A 27,769-nucleotide genomic window follows, 5' to 3' on the forward strand; every position below is an offset into this window, starting at 1 on the left:
GAGCGGCAACGAGCCGAGCCCACAAAGTAAGGAAAGTGTTTATGCATTTGCTAACGACGGAACCATCCAGGTAGGAACTACGGATGGGATGACCTCCATTGTTCAGGGTTGAAGATTTAACAGATGTCATCTGCTGTTCTTGGAGTGAGGTTAGGGCCTCGGGTAGTGTCCGTTGAGTCGGAGTTTAATTCTAGGTCAGGATCTACTTCTGATTGCCCAGAAAGAGAAGTCGGTGACACATTGGCAAAACGCATCGTAGACTGTAGTAGTAGCGATCGTTCAACTTGCGATTGTTCAGGGGAAGGTTTGTTGTCTTGTTTGCTGCGAGGCCTACGTTTATTCCTCGGGGGAAGGCTTTTGTTCTTAGATGGTAGTGGGTCAGCTAGGCCTTTTGCATGGAGCCATGTCCATGCGTCTTCAGGAGTAGTGAAAAATAGAGTGCGAGTGTTGTCTTGTATACGGAGTTTAGCGGGGAACAACAAGGAGTATTTAATATTGTGTTCTCTTAGATGCTCTTTGATCCGGTAGAATGAGTTTCGTTTTTTTTGTACCTCTACTGTGAAATCCGGATAGGCGGTTATTTGCGTGCTCTCATAGTGTATTGGGCCTATTTTTCGGAATAGTTGTAGTATAAGATCTCTATCACGGTAGTTCAGTAGTTTTGCTATGAAGGGACGTGGATAAGCACCCGGTGGAGGGGGTCTGCCCGGGACCCTGTGAGCGCGTTCTATTGAGAAGAACTTTGGAACGTTGTTTTTCAGCACCGATTCAATCAGCCATTGTTCGATAAAGAGTGCTGTATTTGGCCCTTCGGCGCGTTCCGGAAATCCCACGAACCGGATGTTATTTTGGCGCGATCTGCCTTCGGATTCTTCGGCTCTGCGTTTAAGTGTCTCAACTTCAGCTGTTATAGCACTTAGGGGGTCATTCTGACCTTGGCGGTCTTTTCGCAAGACCGCCGAGTTACCGCCGCGGTGAAGACCGCCGACCGCGGCGGTATGCCGCTGTGCGCATTCCGACCGCTGGGAGCGTTCCGCCGGAAAACCGCCAGCAGCCACACTGGCGGTCGGCGGGAAGGTGGAGACTGGTCAACCTCCACCGCCACGCCAGCAGAACACCGCCCACAGAATTACGACCCACATTTCTGTGTGGCGGTCTTCTGTTGGCGGTCTTCTGTTGGCGGTCACCTCCCCATGGCTCCTGTCGCCTCCCGGAGGACCAACGCACAAGGTAAGTTGATCGTCCGTGAGGGGAGGGGGTGGGGGGGTGTTGTGTGATGTGTGCGTGCATGGGGGTGTGCCTGTGAGTGTGTAGAGGGGGTGTGTGAGTGCGTGCATGCGGGCGGGGAGTGCTGCTGTGCCTATGGGCAATGTGTGTAGTTCGGCGGGTGCGCATGTCGGCATGTATGTGTGCGGGTATGTGTCCCCGTTGTGTATGTGTGTGTGTAGGGGGTGTGTATATGTGCATGTTGGGGGTGTGTGCATGTCGGGGTGCGTGTATGTGCATGTCGGGGTGGGGGTGGGGAGGGGGTTCGTACCACCTCTGGGGGGTGGCAGGGGGGTGAAGGGTGTGGGGGGAGGACTCGGGGGGGCAGTGGGGGGTGGGGGAGACCCCTATCAGTGCCAGGGAAGGAATTCCCTGGCCCCGATAGTGCCTACCGCCATGGTTCGCATGGCGGTTCCCGACCGCCAGAAACCGCGGCGGTAAGCAGGGTCATGATACCGTTGGCGGTCTTGGGTCGACCGCCGGACCGGAGTGCGCAGACTCCAGCCCGTCGGTCATGACCGCCGTGGCTGTCGGAGTGGGGAAGTGGCGGTCGATCGCGGCGGTGACCGCCGCGGTCAGAATGCCATTTTTTTGACCGCCGGTCTGTTCGCGGTCCGACCGCCGCCTCTCCGCCGACCGCCAAGGTCAGAATGAGGGCCTTAGTCTGGATTTAACCTCAATCATAGATGGTGTGAGGTGTGATGTGTCTTTTTCTAGCTCAGCGACCTTTTCTGCTAGTGCCTGTTGGTCTGCGCGAAGCAGGTTAACATCCTCAGTGATTGAGCCAATCTTCGCTTCCAGTGTTGTTTTAGTATCAAGTATGGCTTGCAGCACCTTTTCGAACTGTGTTGAGTGCGTTTGTAGGGTCGCTTCCATTTTCTGAAGGGTTTGGCATGTGTCTGTAGCCCCGGATGTTGGAGGCGGTTTAGTAGGGTCCATGGTTCCCGCTCAGTTTTATTGCTGCTCTCTAAATTCAGTGTTGTGTTGTCTAATTGTATCACATTGGCAAATTGCTACGATGCCAGCGGCACGTCCCATATGGTGTATAGAGGTCTAACTGCGACACGGTGCCTGAAGGTGTCAGGCGGCCTCCCGTTTTCCCGCTGCGCACACGCCAGTGGGCGCCTCCTAGGTCAGTTGCTTCTATGGTTTATTTACTCCTGCGTTCCTGTTAGTTTTTGTGTTGATGTGGCATCAGTTTTTCATGTACCCTGAGACTAGGCACTTCTACTCCTTGCTTGCCCCCGTCATGGTGATCCGATGTATTCCCATGTGGGCGCAACCCACTGTGACTGTATCACATTGTTTTAGCCCCACTAATATCCGTATTCCCCTGTATCTGGTGGCCTTTCAGGTATTGACTAGGCTAACTAAGAGTCCACGTGAACTCCGAAGGGGCATAGGCGTCCCTCAGAGCACTCAGCTCGGCACGCCCGGCGCCCCACGACCGTAGCCACTCTGGGGCGGGGTCCTCAAGGCACGGTGCCTAAAAGGATAGTCATCCACTCACCGCCCATAGGGAGCTCCGCCGTTCTGCACGATCGCGGCTCCGGCCGCCACAGTTCTTCAGTGCCCGCAGCGCTCGGGCATCTCCCAGCGCGACGGAAGATGGTGCCCCGAGCGTCTCTCAGATCGGGCGCAAGCCAGGCGCCCCAAGCAGCTCCCACGGCTCTCCGCCCGTCGCCGCCACCGTCACGTTGGTTCCACTGCTGGGGGAGGATGATTCTCACCCCCGCAGCGGGTCAAAGCGTCTTTTGTCAGGATCCTTGTTATAGGCCGGGTCGGAGCTGTGGATTATGCGTCCGACCCGGTCGCCATCTTGGACACGCCCTTCACTCCATCCCTTTATTTTTCTCTTTTCCTTTGTTTCCTAGTCTGCATTTCTCACTGCCGCTCTTTTCCCTCCTCTCCTGTTTAGCCTTTCCCCTTTCATGTATCGTATCTACCTCTTACATTAACAGCTCACCACCCTGATCCCTGTTCTTCATGGCTTCTTCCTCCCACTAGCCATGGTGCTGCCTGTCCCACCTGTTACCTGCCAGAGTAGTTGCTAGAGAGCTTGAGAAGTAAAGTGAGCATGCTCTACAAATCATAAACTCAGTAAACTGCACCTATAATCATTAGACCCTCTTTATGAGGAACATGCGCAAAGGTAAATGCACTTTAAAAAACAAAAATTCCACACTGCCTCATCTGTTGCTCTTCTCAGCTTGATTGATGTCCGCTAGCCACGCCCTGGTTGTAAGTCTGTAATGTGTACCCTGTTACGACAGACATACTAGCAGCGGGCCGCAGCTAAAAATAACTTGCAAAGACACCAGTGTGTTACGTTGCTTAAAGACCCGAGGTGCCAACCTCGTGTCCCTTTTGCAAATGTCTACAAATAGAGGGTAGTAATGGTAAAATAAATGCACCTCCTATAAGTGTCCAACATTGTAAGGTAGAGCGGACTTAGGGCCAGATGTAGGTACGTTGCAAATTGCGACTTGCAATTTGCGAGTCCGAGCGACTCGCAAATTGCAACTCGCAATTTGCTATGCAGAAAGGTGTCTCAGACACCTTCTGCGACTCGCAATGGGGTCGCAAAGACCCACCTCATTAATATTAATGAGGTGGGTCGCAGTTTGCGATCCCATTGCGAGTCTAGGCACTCACAGGGATGGTGGCCTGCTGGAGACAGCAGACCACCATGTCCGTGACTGCTTTTCAATAAAGCAGTTTTTTTTTTCCATCTGCAGCCCGTTTTCCTTAAAGGAAAACGAGCTGCACTTGGAAAAAAATACCAAAACCTTTTGTTTCGGGTTTTTTCAGAGCAGGCAGTGGTCCATAGGACCACTACCTGCTCTGAAAAAATATTTTTGTGATCATTCACAAAGGGGAAGGGGTCCCATGGGGACCCCTTCCCGTTTGCGAATGAGTTACCATCCACTTCAAGTGGATGGTAACTGCGAGTTGAAGCGGTCGCAAATCAACTTACATCACGTTGCGAGTCGCAAATAGGAAGGGAACACCCCTTCCTATTTGCGAGTCGGAAACGCATTTTGCGAGTCGGTTCCGACTCGCACAATGCGTTTCTGCATCGCGTGTGGGCTTTTGCGCCTCACAAACTGTGTTTTTCGCCGTTTGCGAGGCGCAAAAGCCTTGCTACATCTGGCCCTTATTTCAGTACGTCTACCAATGGTGCTGTGTAGTTGACTACCTTACCACCCAAAGGCAGAAACATGTATTCACAAACACATGATAAGTCTAAACCATACAACTACAGCAATCAGTTTAGCAGAACAATAGAAATCATGAGGTCATGTGAATCTCAGACCAATCTGTCTTGTATTTGAAAATCTTCTTTTATTGCGAAATGTCAGTCCGATTCATATTCCAATACAGTTCTTCAATTCAGTTGTTCACACTTGACAGCCAACACGTTTCGTCACAAAGTGACTTTATCAAGGAAGCAAATCTTCAAAAGACCAATTTATCATATGGGCATATCCATAATGTAGCTCTGCTACACGTCAATCTATGCGTAGGCTCAGTTTTATTCCCCAAAAGTGAGTCCAACAAATAATTTATTATTTCCCATCAATGAAAAATAGTGTCTCCAGAGTTATATTGCGAGAGCCACAATAAGCCCAGTAGTCGTGTACGAGTATCCGTCTGGAGTTCTACCGCATCTTTCAGGAACCATTACGCTAAACTGAGTGCTGTGGTTGTATGGTTTAGACTCTGGTCCCTTTTATTCACCTTTTTCCTCACTTCCAGATTCCACTAATAGAGACTGTCCGAGGTAGGGTCCCTCTCCAAGATACCCATGGCTCTATGCCTTAGTGGTACGTTCCATCCCCAAACATAACACTCCTCCTTTAGCACACAATAAAACACAACACATGAACAAATTCCCACATAGCAACTCAAACTAGACCTACCATGGGATAGCAAAACTTGGGATGGGGGTGTGGGTACAAAAAGAGAGTTAGAGAGAGAGAGACAACATTGGTTGATGACGTAATTTCGCTGTAGCGTTCAGTCCGCCATAAAGTCTTTGAGGCGGGAAGACTTCATCAGACATGGCCTGAGATGGTACCTCGTGGTCCCTAGCCGCTTGGGAGTTTCTCTCTCTGGCTTCCCAGACCTCCTGATGTGGAGCATTCTTCCAGGACTGGCAGCTCATCCTGACTGTCCTTACTCAGATCGTTGCTGAGCACAGATGAGACTCCGGGTTGTTGAGGTCCCTCGATGTCTGGGGAGGGCACCATCGTCAAGAGTGGATCTGGGCTCCTCATGCTCCCAGACAGCAAAGGTTCCTCATCCTCTCACCTCTTCTCGCCTTGGAGAGATTGATTGGGGTCCTCTGGATGATTATTGGGGGCTTTGTAGAGCTTGAAGAACGATAGGTTCCTTGTGACTGTTGCACCTTGCCTACTGGTCAGGATCATGGTCCCTTTCGCAGCGGACACCATCCACGTTGCAACCTCAAACGGTAATGCAAATTTGCACTGGGGATGTCAGTTTCTGACCAACACCTGATCACCTAACTGGATGACTCATTTTCTGCCTAGTCTCGCCTTGGAGACTTGATCATTTTGTACCTGACGGCGACGCAACGCTTCTGTTACTTGATTCCTTAGGGATGAAGGACCTTCCACATGAAGGATGGTGTCTCCCACTGCCCGACATATACAAAGAGTGGAGGGGCTCACTTTGGTAGTGGCAAGTGGTGTGAGGCGATATTCTCTGATAAAAAAGTAAAGAGCACACTCCATATTCTGTCCTTTGGCGAGGGCAATCTGGAGAACTTTGTTCAATGTTCGCATAAATCTTTCTGCCTCGCTGTTTGCCTGGGGCCACGGGGTGTGACTTTCCAGTGACAAATACCTTGTGACTGCAAATACCCGGCAAATTCTTGGCTAGAAAATGGAGGGCCATTGTCAGTTCAGAGTTTGTGCAGTAAACCATGAGCGGCCATAACTTTTTCAAACTGCGGTATTGTTTGGTTGGCAGGTGTGGACCCAACAATCTCAACTTCAGGGTATTTTGTGAAATCGTCTATGACGACTAGCATATACTGGCCATCCGGTAAGCTCCCAGAGTCAGCACTGGCCCGGTGGCATGGAAATGGCGGAATTGTCTTTGTGTTGATGGGCGCTGGGGATTCTGCAGCACTGGCAGCCTGACACAGCGGACAATGTCTCACTGTTCTCCTCACCAGATCATCGAGGTGAGGGAACCACACCTTGCACCTCAGTCTGGCCTTGGTCCTGGCGATTCTCTGATGATGCACCCTTTGTTGTCACATCTTCAGACTCACCAGCCGTGGGCCAATTCCAGACCAACATTGTGTAACAATGCCAGCATCAGTCTTGCGTCCCCCCGTGTTACGAGACTCATTATGAGTTAGGGTGTTCCAGGTCCCTGATGTAATGGCAGAGATGGCCATCTGGATACATTCATCTATGGCTGTGGCCTGAACGATGTCTTCAAAGGAAATCGGCAAGAGTTTGGACAGTTCTACTGTCAACCAAACTTTTTCCTCCATTTCTTTGGCTTCTGATTCCTCTTTCCCAGCGGCTGGCTGGGGCTCGGGCTGATATACCATGGAGAACCGGTAATCCTGCAACTGGAGGATCCATTGCTCAAACCTTGCAGGGGGTTTCGAGGAGGATCTCTTCTCTAATATACCTCAATGCATCTTGATACAGCATGTCATTCTTGGAATCTTACAGTCCCTTCCCGACTCTTCTGCTTTAATAGCACTGTTAATTTATTTTACTTTTAAGCATGTTGTTTTTCCTCATACTGGAAGTACACGTGTGTGCCATGAAGGAGTTTGTGTCAAGTGTGGTGTACATGAACTTCTTTCAGCATGGGTCCTGTTATGAATTAAACTTTACATAACATTATATTCGTGTCATCATCTTCTTTCTGGTGAATGTCCACACAACAGCAGTATCCAATTTCTCTTGGTGATTTCTCTGGAAATAAACTGAGGACATCTATGCTCCATTCCTGTTGTCTCTATTGCCAGCGATCAACTCACTAGGTAAACCTGCCCTGTAATACCTGTCAGTCTTAGTGGTCTTCCCCCAAACGTTTTGTCTGATTGGCTCTATCTTTTCTGAATGTTTGCTCTTTTGGCCTTAGAACTCTGCACACTTTACCACTGCAGACCAGTTCTAAAGTGTGTGTGCTCACATGCCTGAACAAGGTTTGATTGGCATATTTAATTTAGCTGTAAGTCCCCTGTAGAGTGGTATACCATATACCTAGGGTCTGTAAATTAAATTCTACTTGTGAGCCTGCAGTACTTATTGCACCACTTAAATAGCACTTTGAAACGTCCCAGGCCTGCCATTGCAGCCTGAATGCATTGTTGCACTGCCATGTCGACTTAGCATTTAAAAACCCTTGCCAAACCTCAAACTCCCCTTCTATTACATGTAAGTGAACCCTAAGGTAGGCCCTAGTTAGCCCATGGGACAGGGTCTGTGTAGATAAAAGGTAGGACGTACTTTTAAGTTTTACATGTCCTAGTAGTGAAAAACTTCCAAACTCCCCTTTCATTACTGTGGGGCCTACTCCTCCCATAGGATAACATTGGGTATTTCTTATTACATTTATTAAGCTGTAATTCCTAAATGAGAGGAGCTAGATATGGCATGTTTGGAACCTATGAACTTGTAATGATAACAATCCTCGTTAATGGTAAAGTTGAATTTATCATTACAAGTTTGAAAATGCCTCTTTGAGAAAGTTGGCAATTTTCTGCCCTTGGCACTCTGTGCCTGCAGCCTGCCTGAGGTTACATGACTGGGTGTAACTGACAGTTTAGACGTTGTGAATTCACCCTAGACAGTCACACAATAGTGGCATTAGCCAGAGCCTGGATGGCTTTTCCACTGGCAGAATGAGGGGGGTGGAGCTGAGCACAACCCCACTTGCACCTGAATAGTCTGTGCTCCGCCACCACACAATAGGCTTAACAACCATGTATTGTCAAGTGTAGCCAGATAGGAGCCAGGGCAAGGGAGGCAGGAAACTCCAGGAACTTCAAAGAACCTTACTGGAAACTTCTCCCACCAAGGCACCAGGGTGTAAAAATAGGGCTCTCGGACCCACACTTCAGTTCACTACTGGACCTGCGGAACGACTCTCAGAAGACTTCCTGCTGCTGTGACCTGCTGTGCACTCTGCCAGTCTGCTTCTGTACCTTATATGACTGCTTTGCTGCCTGGAGCCTGCTTTGAACCCTCACAGGCCAGTGCTGCTGTTGAGCCCTGCATCTTCACCTGTACCCAGGACTTCCGGAAGTGACTCTAAGGGCTAGTTTGCTGGCCTCATGTTCAGCACCACAGGGACATGACAGGCTCGTGCCATCTTAAACCCGCACCTAGACCCAGCCTGAGTGAGTCCTAAACCCCAAGAGTTCTTCATTCACTCCTGGATCCTGGGCTGTGGTTGGTGCTAAAGATGCCCTGATGCTGAGGACATAGACAAAATTTGGCCAAAAAGTGCTTAGAGAAGTTGGAGGAGACCGGGACCAACCTGCTCACCTATCTGCCTGAGGTGCATTGCCGGTCGGATTGACTTCACAGCTTCTCCCGCTACGTTCTTTTCCACAGCAGCAAATCCATTTCAGCGGTACTTCGTGAAAGGGTTATCTGACCTTGTGGAACTGTCTTCGGCTACATCCTTATGCTTCGTTCCACTGGTGATTTTTGCCTTCCATCTTGGCAACTAAGTCTGAAAGTAAAAATCTTCACCACGGCTTCACTCCATGGCTATCTGACAGCGACACTCCCTCCTTGGGCATTCCTGCAGCCTTGCCCCTCTGAACTCCTACCTTTTCAGAGACTTTTTCTTCAAAAATGTTTAAGTCTGAAGGTAAGTGCTGACCAGGCCCAATCCACTTTGTGTATCCAAGCTGCGCTCGTTCGCTGTTGGCCTTAATTTTTGACTTTGCGTTGGTCTAGCACGACGAGATGTCTGCGTTTGACGTGTTTTGCTTTTATGCTCTATTTTGAACCTTAAACTTTAAAAATTAATAACACTGGTTGTACTAATTGGATTTAGATAAAGTTTTGGTGTAAAATAATTTGTTAAAATATATTCTATTTTCTAAATTAGTTTGGGAGTTTGTATTGTGTTGTGTTTTCACTTTATTACTGTTACTGTTTGTCTGCTGCATGAATACTATGCACGTTGCCTCTGTTTTATTTTTTTTAAATAAATGTATTTATTGGTATTTTTTGGTTTGGACAATAGAACAACATAGTAAGTATAACAACCAGTGCATATCCATAGGTAAACGGAGGGGTGATTTCACAGTTAAGTTCATGGCAGCATCCAGGGTCACATTATTGATGGAGCAGGGCCCCGAACAGTACAAGGCACTACGAAGCCTAATCAACCTGTTGGCTTACATGGGGAGGGACCACACAATAACACAGTCTGCCATCAGATCCACAATGATGAAATACAGAGGGGCCCCACATCACTCCCCCTCAGTAGAGCCTTCAACTGAATCATGTTCATCCTCCTCTGTAGAGTTATGAAGAAGAGACCCCCACAACATGATTGCCTCCGAGGTCTCCCTGTCCTTGTTAACAATATGCATATGTACCTCTTCTTCCACACCCCATTCAAGGAGATCCCTCTGCCATGAAAACAGTAGGGGAACTCGTGTGCACATCCAACAAATGGCCACTTGTCTATTGGCCAGCAGTAGAGCAAGTTGAGCCATCCTGTGATGCATCTGTCGTCCCTTGGGCCTTGACACCACTCCCAGAAGGCAAGCCAACGGAGTCAAGGGAATCTCAATGTCAGTCGCTTCTACTATTTTTGGCACTATGGCCTTCCAGTATCCCCGAACCCCAGCACAGGACCAGGCCAGATGCAAAAAACTGGCATCCAGCTCCCCACATCTCACACACTGCGCAGCCTTGTCTAGTGTTCTGTTTAGGCGTCCGGAAGTTACATAGGTACAATGTAAAAAAATGAAATGGAGCAATTTGAACATGATTACACAATACCTTTTTCACCAACATACATGCTCGTGCCCATTCGGCGTCCGTTATTTGCTCCCCCAACTCCCTCGCCCACACATCTCATGCAGCACACTGGTGCAACACCTTATCACCTCTAACGGCCTTATAGAATAATGAAATGAGATACCCCCCATTTCCCCATCGAAACAGGCCACCCAACACTCGAGAGGGCCGCGAGGCAGTTGGAAACCCACCTAAAAGGTTTTCTGAGCCTCCAGGAACGTGGTGAATACCTCCCCTGGGTATAGGTCTCCACCGGTTTGGCAAACCCCAGCTCTCCAACGGTCCATAGACATATTGGCATCAATGGCCCTAAACGGGGTGAGGTCCCAGATGCGCAGCTCTGTTGAATGGTGCCTTGTGTATCACCCTACCCACAAATGCCTCCCAGATTGCTGCAGTCTGCCTCACCAAATAGGGAATCTTTTCCTTAGACTGACCTCTCTGCATCTAAAGCTGCACCAATGTAGCACCACCCAGCATACCTAGCAACAGCTTTTTCTTCCAGTTGTTTGAATCCATCAGCCATCGCGCAGCATGTTGTAAATTAGCCGCATAATAGTAGTGCTGCATATCGGGAATGGCAAGGCCACCATCTTCCAAATTGCGCTTAAGAACCGATAAGACCACTCTGCTTCGGCTTCCGGCCCAGACCAGGGAGACAAGCAGACTGTTTAACTTACGGAAGAAGGGGAACGAAGTGGAAACATGGCAATCTGAACCAGATAAAGGCAACGTGGGAGAAAAACCATCTTCGTAACAGCTGCCCTGCCTATCACAGACAGGGGGAGTCTACACCAAAATGCCACAGAGCTTTCAAGATTTGTCATAACTCTGTCCTCATTTAAGTATTTATATGTGTCCTTAGCATGGGCCACCCATATACCCACATATCTAAAGCCTTCCGTTTCCCAGCAGAGGCCAAGCTCAGGCAATCGATCGGCAGGGACCCCAACCAGGTTACCCATTGGGAACAGGAGCAACTTCCCAACGTTGACCCGGAGGCCAGAGATCCTTCCAAAGGTCTCAAGGAGCACCATCAAGACCGGTACCACCCAGACAGGTGTATGGATATATACCAATGCATCATCCGCATAGAGAGAAAGGACGTGTGGAATCACAGATTCTAATCCCCCACTGGCCATCTCCCTGCCCAGGAGAATCACCAAGGGCTCGATAGCAAGAGAAAACAGTAGTGGCGAGAGGGGGTAGCCCTGCCTGGTACCCCTTCCTACGTCCCATTCCCCTGAGAGGTCTCCCCCAATCCGAACAGGAACTGAAGAGCTAGTATATTAGAGTCGCACTCAGCCACAAAAGACAGGGCCCAATCTCATTCCTCGCAACCCAGCCATGAGGTAAGGCCATTCCACTGTGTCAAATGCCTTTTCCAGGTCGAGTGAGACTAAAGCCAATTCTCAGGCGCTATCCATTGTTTCGTGCAGTACATATGTGAGCCTCCAAAGATTAGGAGTGGTGCTACGTGCCGGCATAAAGCCACACTGGTCTTCATGTACCAGTGTGTGGACCACCGTTGACAACCGTGATGCCAACAGTTTACATAGGGCCTGATTACAACTTTGGAGGACGGTATTAATCCGTCCCAAATGTGACGGATATACCACCTACCGTATTACGGGTTCCATAGGATATAATGGACTCGTAATACGGTAGGTGGTATATCCGTCACATTTGGGACGGATTAACACCGTCCTCCAAAGTTGTAATCAGGCCCATAGTATTTTGATATCTGTATGAAGCAACGTGAGAGGTCTGTATGACAAAGGGCCAGTAGCATCTCTCCCAGGCCTTGGCAACAGGCAAATAATATCCTCCCTCATCGTGCGTGGCAGTATCCCACTATCACAGGCTTCACGAAGCACCTCTAATAATTTTCCTCTCAGAGGAACAGAGTATGCTTGATAAAACTCTGCAGGAAAACCATCCCCATCCGGAGCTTTAGATCTACTGAGGGCCTGGATAGCCACTCCCAATTCTTCCTTATCTATCTCACTCTCCAGTTCCTGCATATGCCCGGGGACAGTCCGGGCAGCCTTACCCCATCCAGATATTCCTCTATGTGCCCCGGAGGGCTCACATCTCTGGCGCTATATACTTCACGGAGATGCTCCATGAATGCCCTAGGACAACCTGACAATTAGCCACATGATTCCCGTCAGGTGTACGAACCTGTAATATGGGGGAAGGGGGGGAGTGCCTGCTACCATCGTAATATCCATGCTAGGAGTTTCCTGGATTTGTCCCCCTCTCTATGAAGTCGCTGGCGATACGCTCTTTGCGTGCACCTATCTTGGGAGTCCCAAGTTGTCAGCACCTCACTCTGAACCTGAAGCAACTCCTGTCACACCTCCTGTGTTGTCTGCCCAGAGCCTTGCAGGACAGCCAATCAGCTTTCCTTTGCCGCCCGGGGTGGCCACCAGCTGGGGCCTGCACTCCATATGTCGCACTCATACAAGCCCCACGCATGACAGCCTTAAGGGCCTTCTAGCCCAGCGCCTTGGTAGTAGCGGATCCTCCACTGTACTCCAGATAATTTGTGAGGGTTCTCGCCAGTGCGTCGCGACACGCTTGGTCTATTAAAAAATCCAGGGGCATACGCCAGCTGTGTACACGTCACCTAGGTGGACCCCATTGTAACCCCAATAACACCGGCGCATGATCAGAGAGGAACCGCCCCAGCTGTGTCACTGCCACTAATTACTGCAAATCAATGGCACTCACTAACATAAGATCCAGCTGACTATAAGTGTTGTGTGAATGGCAAATGTATTTGTGATCCTTCAGATGCATATCCTGCCAGCTATCACGGAACCCCAGATTACGCATAACTGTGTGAGTGAGGACAACATCAGTGGTTTAGTACCCTGCTGTGGCTGGTGGCAGTCCAACTGTCCATCTAAGATGCAATTGTAATCCCCGGCCTAGATCATCAATGTGTTAAGCAGTATAATCTCTCTACCATCCAACATACCCTGAACTAGTACATAGCGCCCCTCTATATCTGCCTCGCTATATGTGTGTCTGAAGGGTACCCCAGGTGTAACCCGATGGCAACCCCCCGTGCATAAGAGGAGTAAGTGGCAGAAAACAATTGTCCCCTCCATTTCTTCCCCAAGCTGCTGAACCTCATCCCTGGAGAGATGGGTTTCCTGCAAGTAGGCTATTTGTATCTTTTTGCGACAGAGGAAAGAATGTACCCTGTAGCACTTAAAGTAACCTTTCAAACCCCAGACATTCCAGGTTAAGATATTTGTATGTTCAGCCATTTTTTCTCAGTCCGAGTAGGCCGTACCACCACCCTGAACAGCTGCCCTCACAAGCACTCCCAGCTTTCTGGTGAGTGTAAAATGAAATCATGTATGCACTGCATGAACCCACCCCTTTTTAAAACAAGTAGCGTGATTGAATAATTCAGAACCCCCAAGGCCCCCCACCCTGGACAGGCAGTATAACAACTGTAACAACAACCACTGCACGTCCATTAAGTACAATGCTGCCAGGACCCACAGCCTAACCCCAACCCTCTGTAATTTAGCCTACTACATAAAGTGGAGAGAGGCATTCCCGTCCCCTTGCCAGATAGTGCCCCAATTGGTAAACACATACATCTCAAATCAGGACACCCATGCCACTCTGAACCCCTCTTTCAATATGATCAGTAGCCCACAACTGCAGAGTCAGAGCAGACACAGAGAAAGGGGACAGAGAAGAACATCAGAAACAAGGTGTACACAGGACATCGAAAGAGAATGTAATCAAGTAGCAGTTCCGTCCATATTCACTTCCGTTGTGGCATCTGTCTCTATTCCTGTTGGATTAAGTGTTGCATCCCGGTGTGCCAGTGCCATTGTGCTGTCTTCCTGGATCTCGATCCTAGTCGGGCTCTCCCCTCCTCCCGAAAATGACTCCTGCAGTCCGGCTGTCCCTCAAGACCTCCATTTCAAGTTGTGAGTCCCCCGAGCAGTCCCGACCCCCTCTCCTCCGAGACCCCGCACCTTCCCGAGGTACCTTTTCCCACGCCTCCAGCCATCTCCACACATCTTCTGGTGTATCAAAAAAATGGGACTTGCCGCCAAATAGGACCTTCAGCCTGGTGGGATACAGCAGCATGTATCGGAGGCCCAGCTTACGCAGCTTAGCCTTGACCTCCAAAAATCTCTTACAAGACCCTTGTACTTTGTTAGTGTTGTCTGGGTACATTGAGATCCTGTGATTGTCAAAGTGTACAGAATAAATTTCCAGACTAGCCCGAAGTCTTTATAGTTGACTATTCGGGCAATGATGGCTCTTGGCCACGCCCTGGGCCGAGGAGAGGGCCACCAGTGCACGGTGTTCCCTTTCAATCGCAAACAATGGAGACAGCCCGGCGGGCCTCAACACCTCTCGAATCCAGCGCTCCATGAATGCTTCTGCGGCAGATCCCTCGGCTCGCTCTGGGAACCCAATGAAGCGGACATTGTTGCGACTGGACCTACCTTACGCATCTTCCACTCTTGCCTCAAGGGTCTCTGCTCTAAATGTAACCTCTGCCATCTGTTTCCGCAGTGTGGTAACCTCAACCCGGAGCTCGGAAATTGAGCCCTCTGCAGTTTGCATCCTGTCAGATACCTTCCAAAGATCTGCCCAGAGGAGACTGACCTCAACCGCCACTGACTCGATCTTCCCTCGAGGGCCTCTCTGGATCCCTGAATCGCAGCGAGCAGCTCCGCCCTAGAGTGCTCCTTGGCGGCCATAGCCAGACCTGAATCTTCTCTGGGTCCAGCCAGGGTTGTCACCCGCAGTGTAGACGGGTCCGGGATGGTATACAACTCCATGGTGTTGCCCTGCGGCTGATCGCTTACTCTTACCCATAGGCGGGGTCTGGGATGGAGCGCTCGGAGTCTTCCTCCAACAACGACAGCAAGGGTCTGCCAACAGGATCAGTCACGGGGGTGGGGAGGTTGAGTGGGACAACCCGTTATCCAAAGAAAATCACCAAGCGAACATCAACTATCTCTGGTCTCTCAGATCCACAGCACAGGTCTCAGTCCAACAGGGGGGAACCCCCCCCATCCATGGGGGTCCAGCGGAGACTCAGGTGTAGCTTCAGGGCCCAGTGTCACCCCTCTGCCACCAGTCCCGCTGCACACTCAAGGAGATCCTCCGGGACATGCAGGTGCAGCGGGCTCACATACTCTCAGTGCAACCCACTCTGGGCCCTGCAGGCCAGCCCAGCACCCAGCACGTGAGGAGCCTCAGAGGTGCATCCTACCCGCCATCTTGCATGGCCACGCCCCCCACATTGCCTCTATGTTAAGGCTGAGGGTGTTTTGTGCCAACCTACCCAGGGTTGAATACAGGTTAATTTAATGACTTTTTTGTGGATCACTCTGCAAGGGATTGTGGTTGTAGCTGTTGGTTGACTGGGGTCGCTGTTGCTTGACCAGGACTGACCCAGTCAACCAACAACCCAGTTTTTCATATTCATAAAAGAACATTTTCCTAAATCCTGTACCCTGCTCGTATTCACTACTCTGAGAACATAAAGTAAATGGGAGAATGTTTTAATTGTTGCCCTGCTTACCTGAACACAGTGTGCCTCTGTTTAACAGACCCTTAACTGGAGCAGGAGGAACTGGAAGGAACACGGCTGTCCTCTTAATGAAAACATGTGCTCTGGCAGCATAGCTGAGTTGAATTTGGCTTATGTTCCATGCGTTCAACCTCAGTTCAAGAGGGACAGCAATCAGCAGTCTGGAATTTGGATACTTCTGTAGCGACTGCCTCTCTAACCCAAATGGTCAAGTCTCAGTGTTTATGTAACAAAATGATGACTGATAAGTGGAACTGAATATGAGTGAAACACAATTCAGAAACTTGGGGGAAAATCCAACCAGTGTTCATAATATGCACCTATGTGCACATATTCTCTCTCCATCTTGGCCTCTGTACCAAGTGACCCTGAGAAGTAGATGCTCAGGGCATCTTTGCCAGACTCATGTACCCTACTCTCCTATTGGATAAGCAAGTGAGAAAGTGCTAATCTGCAAACTGAATGTGCAGAGGGGTTGCTGCTATTGCTCGAAGAGTCAGGTCTTGAGGTGTCTTCTGAAGGTGAGCAGGTCCTGGGTCTGTCTTAGGTTTGATGGGAGGGTGTTCCAGGTCTTGGCGGCGAGGTAGGAGAAAGATCTGCCGCCGGAGGATTTGCGCTGTATGCGGGGGGTTGAGGCGAGTGAGAGGTTGGCGAAGCGGAGTTGCCTTATGAGGGTGTAGAAGTTGAGTCTGCTGTTCATGTAGAATGGTCCGGTGTTGTGAAGTGCTTTGTGTGCGTAGGTGAGGAGCTTAAAGGTGATCCTCTTGTCGACGGGGAGCCAGTGTAGATCTCTTAGGTGGGGGGTGATGTGGCTGTGGCGAGGGATGTTGAGGATGAGTCTCGCGGAGGCGTTTTGGATGCGTTGGATGCGTTGCAGGTGTTTGGACGGGATGCCTGCTTAGAGTGTGTTGCCGTAGTCGAGCCTGCTGCTGACGATGGCCTGAGTTACTGTTTTCCTTGTTTTGGTTGGGATCCATTTGTAGATTCTGCGGAGCATGCGGAGAGTGTTGTAACAGGACATGGAGAGGGATGAGTTGAGGATGAAGCCGAGGTTTCGGACGTGGTCGATTGGTGTCGGTGGGGTGCCCAGTGAGGCTGGCCACCACAACTCGTCCCAGTTGGAGGGGGTGGGCGCACCTCTGTTTTGTCCGAGTTCAGTTTCAGTTGGCTGCATCTCATCCAGTCAGCGATGGCCTTCAAGCCCTCGTGGAGGTTGGTTTTGGCGGTGTGTGGGTCCTTGGTGAGGGAGAGGATGAGTTGGGTGTCATCGGCGTAGGAGATGATGTTGAGGTTGTGTTGACGGGCCACTTGTGCGAGGGGGGCCATGTAGATGGTGAAGAGTGTCGGGCTGAGGGATGAGCCCTGGGGTACGCCGCAGATGATGTTGGTGCTTTTGGATTGGAACGGGGGTAGGCGGACTCTCTGGGTTCTTCCGGAGAGGAAGGATGTGATCCAGTCAAGGGCCTGGTCTTGGATCCCTGCTTCGTGGAGGCGGGTTTTCAGAGTGTGGTGGCAGACAGTGTCGAAAGCGGCCGACAGGTCTAGGAGGATGAGGGCTGATGTTTCCCCATTGTCGAGATGGCTTCTGATGTTGTCTGTGGTGGCGAGGAGGGCTGTCTCGGTGCTGTGGTTTCGTCTGAAGCCTCACTGGGAGGGGTCGAGAACGTTGTTGTTTTCAAGGTATCGTGTGAGTTGTGTGTTGGCGATTTTTTTCAGTGACCTTCGCCGGGAAAGGGAGTAGGGAGATGGGCCGGAAGTTCTTCAGGTCTTTGAGGTCTGCCTTTGTTTTTTTTAGCAGAGCGTTGATTTGGGCGTGTTTCCAGCTTTCCGGGAACCTTGCTGTTTCGAAGGAGATGTTGATGACCTTCCGAAGGTGTGGTGCGATGGCTGCGTCTGCTTTGTTGAAAATGTGGTGTGGGCAGGGGTCTGATGGTGATCCCGAGTGGATGGAATTCATTGTCTTGCGAGTTTCGTCGTCGTTGATGCTGGTCCAGGAGGTCAGGCGGTTGGAGCGGGTGGGGTTCGTGGAGGGCGGGGTAGGTGTGTCCGCGGTGTGAGGGGTGTTGAAGCTGTTGTGGATGTCAGCAATCTTTTGGTGGAAGGTGGTGGCTAGGGCGTCGCATAGTTATTGGGAGGGGTGATGTCATTGACAGTGGCGCTGGGGTTTGAGAGCTCCTTTACGATCTTGAAGAGTGCCCGGGTGAACCAAGTGATTAAGCTCTTCCCACTGCCCATGATGTGTAGAGCAGGTACTAACAGATGAGGATCCGGTTCAGAGTCCATTATTTGCCATAGCTCAGCCAGTATGGCAAGAATCCTAGCGTGTGCTATGAAGCGGCCCCTTGGGATTCCCCACTCTGTGTGTAAGTGGTCAAAGGACTTGAGCACCTTATAGCGGAATAGAGCTCCCATTTAGCTGATCCCCTACTGCATCCCATTGTTGAAGTCCCACTTGGCCCAGCATTTTCCAAAATGGCTTAAAGGCTGCTAGAGGTTGCACTTTGGCATCTTCCGTTGCGTGGGATGTTACTATGAAAAGTTGTGAATTTAAAATCAGCCGCCATTACTGTCAGACCTTGAAATACACAAAGTGATGACTCGATTGAGAGATTGTAAATATGGTGAAGACTCCAGAGAGTAGGCATCTCTTAAAAGGACTACAATTGTAAAGAATCGCTAGTATTGAAGATGACCAATAATTTTGGCAACTATTATCAAGACACAAATACATTAAATCTGAACCAATAGAATATTATTTGCTTCTAGGTGCTACCAAAATAGAGAGATTCCCAGTCCTGATGATGACCCGCTGTTGATTCATATCAACATACAAGGTTGAAACATCGACAAAAATTGATTGTGGATTGATATCAAATGCTTGGAGTGACTTCAGGACTCCGGGATTGAAGGAGCCTTTGGAAGCTCACGACTCATTGTTTTTAACCACATATTTTGTATATATTGTATATAACACTGACACTTTCTTCACAATATTCACTTTCACTGTGTTTGTATGTTTAGGAGCACCTAGGATTTTATAATAATCATAAGAAGTCTGTGATTAGATTTATAGATTGTAGTAATTGATTTGTTAAAGGAAATGAAATATAAATTAATTCAAGGATATTGGATAAAATAAATGTAGCCCCTTCCTTGAGAGAGTAATTTTACTGTGGAAGTTTAGGTATACTTCCCCCTTTTAGTGACCTCTCTCAATTGGAAGTTGCAATTTACGTAGCGCCACCTGACGTCTGCCCTTGTTCCAAAGAAAGGACCCCAATACAACATGAAGTATACGAAGACCTTCCTGGGGATAATTAGAGGGAGATTATGAAAATAATACAAGAGGCACAGAAGTACCACCATTTTAGATAATGCGATTCTGTCTCGAAGAGTGGGCGGCAGGGTGCTCTAGAAGGTCATCTGAGAGCGTATAGTTGTAATACCTCTTGTGGGGTTACCATCCTGCAAATCTTGCGTGGTGTGGTAAATGTTCATACCTAAATAGTGAAAGGTATTAGGCTCCCAACAGCTTTCTCAGGAATCCACTTGGAGGTGCTGTGAAGGACAGCATGGTTGTAAAGGAAATAGGCAGGACTTGGACCAATTTACCCCCAGACCCAACGCTGCCCGAAAGTCAGATAATATCTTATTTATGGCACTTATACCTTTTCTTATATCACAGATATAAATCAGCACATCATCTGCATATAATGAAGCAGCGTGCATGGCTCCTTCCAATGGGATCCCCCAATCTGCACCCTGCTGACGGAGTTTCTGAGCTAGCGGCTCCATAGCCAAGGCGAAGAGTAGTGGAGATAGAGGGCATCCCTGGCGCTTGCCTCTTGTCACCAGGAAGGAAGGGGAAAGGCACTGCCCTATCTTTACTCGGGCTATAAGATCCACATATAAACTTCGTATAAGATTATTCAGGTGGCCAGTGATTCCGAAGGCAGTTATGGTGGACAACATGTAGTTCCAGTACATAGTATTGAATGCTTTTTCGAGGTCTAGAACTAGACACGTAGCATATGGTCTTTGGGACATATAGACTGTTCCATTAGTCTATACAGCTTGCTTATATCAAGTGTTGTGGATCTGCTTGGAACAAATCCGTTCTAGTCTATATGTATTAGCCGGGGCATCTGAATTAGTAACCTAGAGGTTATAAGTTTGCCCCATATTTTATAATCTGACCCAAGCATTGAAAGGGGACAGGAGTAAGCTAGTTCTTGTGGGTTTTTCCCGATTTGGGAATAGATATTAGCAAGGATTCTCGCAGGGACGGAGGGAGTCTACCTTCCTGCAATGCTGTCTGGTAAACCTCTAGCAATTTGGGTGCTAATATCGACAGGTAGGTTTTATAAAACTCAATAGGGTACCCATCCATTCCCGGGATCTTTCCATATGTCTTGAGGCATAATGGATTAATTTAGGGCTTCTACGCTGAAGGGGTGTAGTGCTGGCAGGGTCATTCCCCGTATGAGGGCCTGTATCCTCTGGGTTTTGTCTAATGGCGGGGGTTATACAGGTCTCGGTAGTACGTACTGAAAGCATCATGAATGTCTACATGGGTGGGGAGTAGGAGTGTGGGGGATAGTCTAATCGTCATGATTGGTGGTGTGGGGGCTGAGAGACGTAATAACAAGACCAGCAGGTGCCCCGATTTGTTCCCCACAGCATGCCTCCTCACCTGATATGTTTTCAAGACAAGACAACTGAGTTGCTCTAATATGGGGGCATGGGTCTCAGTGGCAGTAAGTAATTAGTGCTTTCCCTCTAGAGAATCATGTGACAGTAGTTCGACCTACCTAAGTTTAGTTTCCGAGCACGTTAATTCCCTGTGTATCGCTGCTCAAACCCACACTGTTGTACGAATACAGTGCCTCCTATCTTGAGTGCCTCTCGATCAATTGTGTGTGTGGTTGCCGTGCCCCACTTGTCAGTCAGGAAATGTGTTTGGGCTTCTCGTGTGGTTTCCCTGGTCCTCTAGTGCTACAGGTTGCAACTTCATGTAGGGACCGGTGGTCACGGTTGTCCCCACTTGAAACTTATCAATAATGGATTATGATCAGAAAAGGTTTTCCCAAGATATTCTGCTGCAATAACCAATAATTGTAGGGAGGACTGACAGACTATATAGTCCAACCTGACATGTAGGTCATATGGTATGAAATAGTGCAGAAGTGGCAGATTTTTTGGCTGGACTTTTTCTGGATGGTTTGTCATATAGAACAGCTGATTGCTATAGATCGGCAATTGCTGCAGGACATTGTCTGGTACAAGGAATTTCTGTTGGTAAAAATCCTTTAGTTTGCAGAGTGATGAAAGGAAAGGAAATAGACTTAAAAGACCTCCGACATCGAAATGTCACAGTTTGTGGGATGTTGATGTGGTGCTTAGACTTTTTCTAAGTTGGCCAAGAAATAAATACTTCTAAATCAAGAGCTTAATTGGAAATTGACAACTTTGCTATGCCTAATATCTTCTAGAAGAGATTCTGATGCTAGAGCTTTAGAAATTTCAAAAAGATGTTATCAGTCTCAAGGAGTATTGTTTGAAATTTGTAGAAGAACTAAAACGATGTCTGGTTCAATTTTCTATTCCTACTTTGATTCCACACCAAAAGTGTGTGTAGTATGATGTTTGAAAGAATATGAAACTAGGCTGTTGGAAAAAAGATGGGCAGGAGAAGAGCAATTGCTTATTTCTTATGTCAGACCATTCAAATGAGTCTTGAGTGCTACTATTGCTCAATGGATAAAGTCAGTAATAGATTTAAATAGGTTAACAGCCCATTCCACCAGGAGTACTATGGCAAGCAAGGTAATTATTGTCAGGAGGACGGCTGGAGGATATATTGAAGGCGACGGCTAGTCAAATGTAGACACTTTTAGAAAGTTATATTCGAAATCTGTAGAACTTGATTTAAGTTATCCCTTGAAGAGATTTGAACATGCAAGTAGTAGGAAGGGATACCTTTAATCACCATATTAAAAGTGACAGTTATCCCGCCCCGGATATGACGTCATATCCGGTGGCTGGGACTTCCGGTGTCCCAGAAAGCCCTCCCCGGAAGTGACGTGCATGGGGATGTCACGTGGTTTGTGAACACGTGGTGTCACGTGTTAGCCCTGTGTCTGGGTCCTAGCCCCTGGGTTTTGGCCTATGAGCTGTGTAAAAAAGTATGACTTAGTGTTGTGCAAGTGGTTTCAGAGCCTGAGAGGGACAGGTCTGGACATGTCAGACATTCAAGCCCAAGTGCCAGTTAGGGGCCCTCATGGTGTCACGTGTTAGCCCCCCTTTTTTTGAAATGTTGCATATAAGGAGCTGGTTAGAACCGGCAGTCAAACCGTGAACCAGGGTTGAAACAGTTTGGCAAGGTGCCATGAAGAGATACAATCCGATCGCAAGAAAAGCAGCCTCCTCAGGGGCCCTGAACACTATTGGTAGATATTACCGGACCCTCGCCCCTCTTACGATGGATGAGAATGCACAACAGGATGTCCCTGCCACCCAAGATACCGATGTTACCGGTTTTGAAGAGGAACTTTGCTACCGGCTTGAAAAGCTCAACCTCAAGGCTGTGTCGACCCAGATATCCCCTATTAAGGGGTCCGACAGCGACAGCAATGCCTCGAAAGATGAATTAAGTGTTGCATCTAACTTCATAGACATTGAAGATGTTGAAGAATGTGTAGCACCACCGAATTCGCCCATCTATGAAGACATGGGCGACCAGGAGGCCACCGAGTCAGAGGCCGTTATTGTACAGCCGTCAGGTGTAAGCTCCGGCACTGTTTCTGCCCCAATGGACCTCTGCGACTCCCAGGATTTCAGAGGAGCCTCTGAGTGTGATGCGAATATGGAGGTTGGTAATGACAGTTTTGTTATTTTTTTTTTATGTCTGTATACTCTAATGTCATACATTTAACTAATAATGTGTCTTGTGCTTTCTGTTTGAACCCTAGAACGTAGCTGAAGAAAGTGAGCCTCTAGAAGGGTCAACTCCAAAGGTTAACGCCGTAAATTTTTACTGCTTATGCTGTTCCAGACAGTCTGGAAGTGTTACAAGCCAGAACAAAGAGCCTCGTAAGAAATGTGTCTGCACCTACACTAGCCGCGATTTTGAAAAGGAAGCTCCGGGCGTACCCTGGGCCACCATATGGCCAGTTAAAGGTTTTGCAGCGGCCGCTGTGAACGCCTGTGTTAAACGGGATTATTATGATCTTTGTTACGGGCATAAAATTAATGCGCCTCAACAGGATGCTCATGAATGTTTATACGATGCATACACACCAAGAATAATTCGCCACATTTGTAGTCGGATAGACCCTCACCGGTTATATAGGTTGTTAAGGGTTGTGTATGGGCTGTCGGCTGTGAAGAAAGGTGTCCACAGTGATATGATTAAGGTCTTGGCTGCGGCTGTCAATGAGATCCGATACGCTGCTGAGCCCTGCTCAAAACTCGACCGCATGCATGGTATGTGTCCCCACTTTGACATAAGTATGTTAGAACGGGTTATAAAAAGACGAATGTGTGACATTTATCATAAAAACAGAAGAATGAAGTCTCTAGCCCCACGAAAGCTGTTTTAGAAAAAATAAAATAAATTAATTAATAAAAAAAAAAAAAGTAGACCATGAATGTGTTACTTAACGCTCCATACTTACTCACTTTTAGGCGGGGAATCCGGGTATCGAGATGCAAGATGCCTATGAGTTACAACCGGGCTACATCTGTATCGGGAGATTGATTTTTGTGCTGGTTAAAGAAAGAATAGCTGAAATACATCCTATGACTCTGCGGTATCTGAACATTTCGGAACCTTCAGCCTTGTTGCAATGTAGCAGTCATTTGTGTATCGCCAAGTGTTGTATCAATGGGCGGCTAAACGCATCTGTTGAATGCCGGACCTCGGACAAAGACCACATTCGAGAGTTAAGACTTTCACCTGAGACGAGGATACACGAGGCGTTGGTGAACATGACTGAAGATTATGTCACAAATAAAGGTTCGGAATGGTCCTGGTTAGAACTGTATGAACTGTTGAATTTTGTCAGTATCCTGAGTGTTCAGAGTTATAGGCGTGGGGAGCGGGAAGTCCTGTCTAGAGCTATTGAGAGTATAGCCATAAAAATATCAAAGTTTGTGACGCTTAGCGTTTGTGAAAGGCCATACTCTGAGTAACATGTGTAGTGGGGGTTGTACTATGTATACGTTTGTAAAAAGACCACAGCGGTCCAGCGTTATGACATCTATAAACTCTGTAGCACAAAATGTCAAATACCCGTTGGTTGTGTAGCCCAGCACCATTTTTTATGTTTTTCATGTTTAATAAAATGACCTTACACAAAACAAGCGTCTTTCATTTTGTGGTGTTGGTGGTGGGAGACAACATGACAGATGCGGATTTAAGGAAGCTTTATTACGATAAACAAGGGGTTGGAAGTTTCGGAGGTTCCGAAGCTCTATTTAGAAGGGCTCGAGCTGAAAATGAATCTGTAAAACGTGCCAGTGTGAAGACTTGGTTAGCTGGGGAAGAGGCTTATTCGCTGCACAAACCTGCCAGGAGGCGCTTTAAGAGGCGGGCCACAGTTGTTAACGCACAGCTCGATTATCAGTGGCAGGCCGACATAATCAGTCTTCAAGATCTAGCAAAACATAACGATGGCGCCCTGTATATATTAACCGTCATAGATGTCTTGTCCAAATACGCCTATGCAGAGGCATTAAACGATAAAAGTGGTACCAGCGTTACAGCTGCTTTTAAAGACATCTTCGCTAGCGGGCGTGTGCCCCAGAAACTACAAACAGACGCCGGAAAAGAATTTTTAAACAAACATTTCCAAAAATTATTAGACCTGCACGCTGTTCAACATTTTGTAACGCACACAGAGGTAAAGGCTGCTGTTGTAGAGCGTTTTAACCGGACTTTAAAGTCGAAGATGTGGCGATATTTCACCGCCAACAACACCTACAGATACGTGGATGTTCTAAAGGCTTTTATAGATGTTTATAACGCCACCTACCACAGGACAATCAAAATGGCCCCTGTTAAGGTAACAAGGGATAATTCGTTAACGGTGTGGAGAACGGTGTACGGCGGGCGTCTCACGCCGAAGGTCAAGAAACCGAATTTAAAAGAAGGGGATCATGTCAGGGTTTCAAAGTTGAAGGGGGTCTTCACCAAAGGCTACCAGCAAACATTCAGCGATGAGATATTCATAGTGGAAAGTGTGCAGCTTAAAGAAGGGATATATATTTACAGGTTAAAAGACTACGCTGGGGAAGAGGTATCGGGTGTCTTTTACACCGAAGAGTTGCAAAAGGTGTCCTACGATCCGAACAGGGTGTACAGGGTTGAAAAGGTTCTGAAAAGGAAAGGGAGCGGTGTCCGGAGACAGGCGTTGGTCAAATGGCGTGGGTGGCCCGAGAAATTTAACAGTTGGGTCTTGGCCAGCTCATTGCACGTTGTGTGAGGTCAAGCTGTAAGCGTCATGATGGAGAACTCCCCTTTTTATATCACGCTGCCATCCAATGCTTCGAAGGACATGTTCCCAGACAATCAGATTTCGAGTTATACGGTGAAACTTGCAAAACCAGTGGATTTGAAAGGGCCGTGGGAGGTGGCACTAACGGAAATACAGTACCCTAGAACTTGGAATACTTTTACAAAGGCCGATGTTAAATTTCATATAAAGCGCCCTCAGGATACCCTGACCTATCACCTGTCTTTCCCACATGGCTATTACCCCACCGTAGCGGCGGTAGTCGAGGCCATCAACAAAACTATAGGCAGCATCGAGACGTATGCGAATATATATCTGGTGTTGGATTACGTTAGAAGAAAAGTGTTTCTTAAAGCCCCTGAGCTCAGTACTGTGTTTAAATGTAGTGGTAAATTACAGCGGGTTTTAGGGACAGTACAACATCAACAGAGGCAGGTGGATCCAGACCCTACATGTCCCGATATTAACGGAGGCTTTTATACACTCTACGTTTATAGCGATATTGTAGAGCCACAGAGGGTCGGGGACAGTTATTCACCTCTGTTGAGGTGGGTCCCTGTGCAGGGCGAAAATAACACAATGGTTAATATACAACATCACAAACTCGACTATGTTGTAATTTCTAAAAACCATTTTGACACTATAACCATCATGGTGTACAACGATCAGTCGGAGACGGTTGCCTTTAAATACGGGAAAGTTATTGTCAAGCTTCATTTAAGGCCACGGCGCGAAGGTGACTATTAGACAGCTGCAATGGTCATCATGAAAACCTACGGGGATCCCTCTATGTACCGGGACTATTATAGAGTTCAGGCGGGGTATGGAGGCCCCCAGCCCTACTTTCAAGGGGCTCCGGTTATATATGGGGCGGGATTGGGTGGTTTCTTCCGGAGCATGTTTAGGAGAGCCATGCCCTTTTTGAGAAGAGGGTTCGAAATTGCAAAACCTCATGTTAAAGCGGCTGCTACAAACATCGCCCAGGATGTCGTGGGTCGTGTAACGTCTGCGGTAGCTGAACGCATGAATAGACAGCCCCAAGAAGGAGCGGGGTTGCTGTATAAAGCGCATGGTGGTGTTAAAAGGAAGCGCAGGGCTTCGAGGCGTCGGGGTCCACCAAGGCCCTATAAGAAGCGCCGGACTACTTCAAAAGGCCCTCACAAAAGAAGAGCCGTAAGACGGAAGAGATTGACCAGGAAGAAGAGAACTCGTTCTAGTGCGAATATTTTTTAAAACATCGATCATGGCCTTCGTACACTGTGCATCGGGTGAATGCGCCAAATCTGAGTTAGATCTGTTTTCTCTCAAACCCACACAGACTAGCATTGAAAACAGTTTTTTCATGGAAGTGTCGCCGATGGCCGCTCTGACACCCCTTGCACCGATAGAGTTTTATGTGTCGGGGTCCACGGATATGTACCTTGATCTCAACAACACTCTCCTGCACCTCGTCTGTAAAATAACCAAAGCGAACGGTGACAACATCGAGGATGATGCTAGAGTGGCCCCGATAGCCTATCCCATCGCAACAATGTTTAATCAAGTGGACATTAACCTAGGCGATCGCCTTGTCACACAGAGTGATAACATGTATGCCTACAGGGCATACATAGAGAGTATTCTAAATTATAGTCGCGATGCGCTGGACACACATCTTTCAGCGGGGCTCTTCTACCGAGATACCGAAGCGCATTTGGAGAACACGGCTTTGGACGGTGACAATGAGGGATTTAAAAAAAGAGCCAGCTTCGTCGCCGGCAGTAGGCATTTTGACCTCCTGGGACGCGTACATTCAGACCTTTTCTTCCAAGACAAACTGTTAGTCAACGGTATCGATCTTAAGATCAAACTCAACCGTAACAAAGACGCTTTCTGTCTCATCAGCGGTGATGCACACCAGTATAAACTGGTTATATTGTCAGCGAGCCTGTTTGTAAAGAGAGTGAAAGTGTCCCCAAGTGTCAGACTGGCCCATGCTGAAGCTTTACAATTATCGAACGCCAAGTATGCCATTGAAAGAGTTGCTCTGAAGATATTCAGCATCCCCGCCGGAACCCGATTAACGCAGCAGCAGAATCTATTTCTGGGGCAGTTACCGAAACTCATCATCATAGGGTTTGTGGACAATACCGCTTTTAGTGGCGCCTACAACTCAAACCCTTTCAACTTCAAACGCTATGATATCAACTATGCTGCTCTGGTTCACGAGGGCGCCGTGATCCCCGCAAAACCTTTCACCCCGAATTTTGGAGCATCAAATTTTGTCTGGGAATATCTAGGACTGGTCTCGATAACGGGGAAACAGCTGAGGGACTCTGGAGTAGTTGTTTCAAGAGAAGGGTATGCTGCCGGCTACA

General features: G+C 48.3%; 2 protein-coding genes across 5 annotated transcripts in view; both read left to right on the forward strand.

Annotated features, from left to right (window-relative positions):
• ACIN1 (apoptotic chromatin condensation inducer 1) overlaps nucleotides 1-27,769 on the forward strand; it is a 729,433-nt gene that overhangs the window by 151,712 nt on the left and 549,952 nt on the right. The gene's annotated exons all lie outside the window — the stretch shown is intronic.
• Nucleotides 22,210-23,643, forward strand: LOC138299713 (uncharacterized). Its single transcript, XM_069238224.1, has 2 exons — nucleotides 22,210-22,768; nucleotides 22,869-23,643. The coding sequence occupies exons 1-2, from the start codon at nucleotides 22,286-22,288 to the stop codon at nucleotides 23,496-23,498; spliced, it is 1,113 nt and encodes a 370-aa protein (XP_069094325.1). The 5' UTR covers nucleotides 22,210-22,285; the 3' UTR covers nucleotides 23,499-23,643.

This window comes from Pleurodeles waltl, chromosome 6 (genome assembly GCF_031143425.1).
Source record: "Pleurodeles waltl isolate 20211129_DDA chromosome 6, aPleWal1.hap1.20221129, whole genome shotgun sequence".
NCBI classification, from domain to species: Eukaryota; Metazoa; Chordata; class Amphibia; order Caudata; family Salamandridae; genus Pleurodeles; species Pleurodeles waltl.

What these genes read in the sequence shown, in the direction of transcription:
- LOC138299713 (XM_069238224.1), top strand. Translation starts at nt 22,286, where the DNA reads ATGAAGAGATACAATCCGATCGCAAGAAAAGCAGCCTCCTCAGGGGCC. An exon ending in AGTGTGATGCGAATATGGAG is followed by an intron (nt 22,769 to 22,868) that starts GTTGGTAATGAC and finishes TTTGAACCCTAG; the next exon opens with AACGTAGCTGAAGAAAGTGA.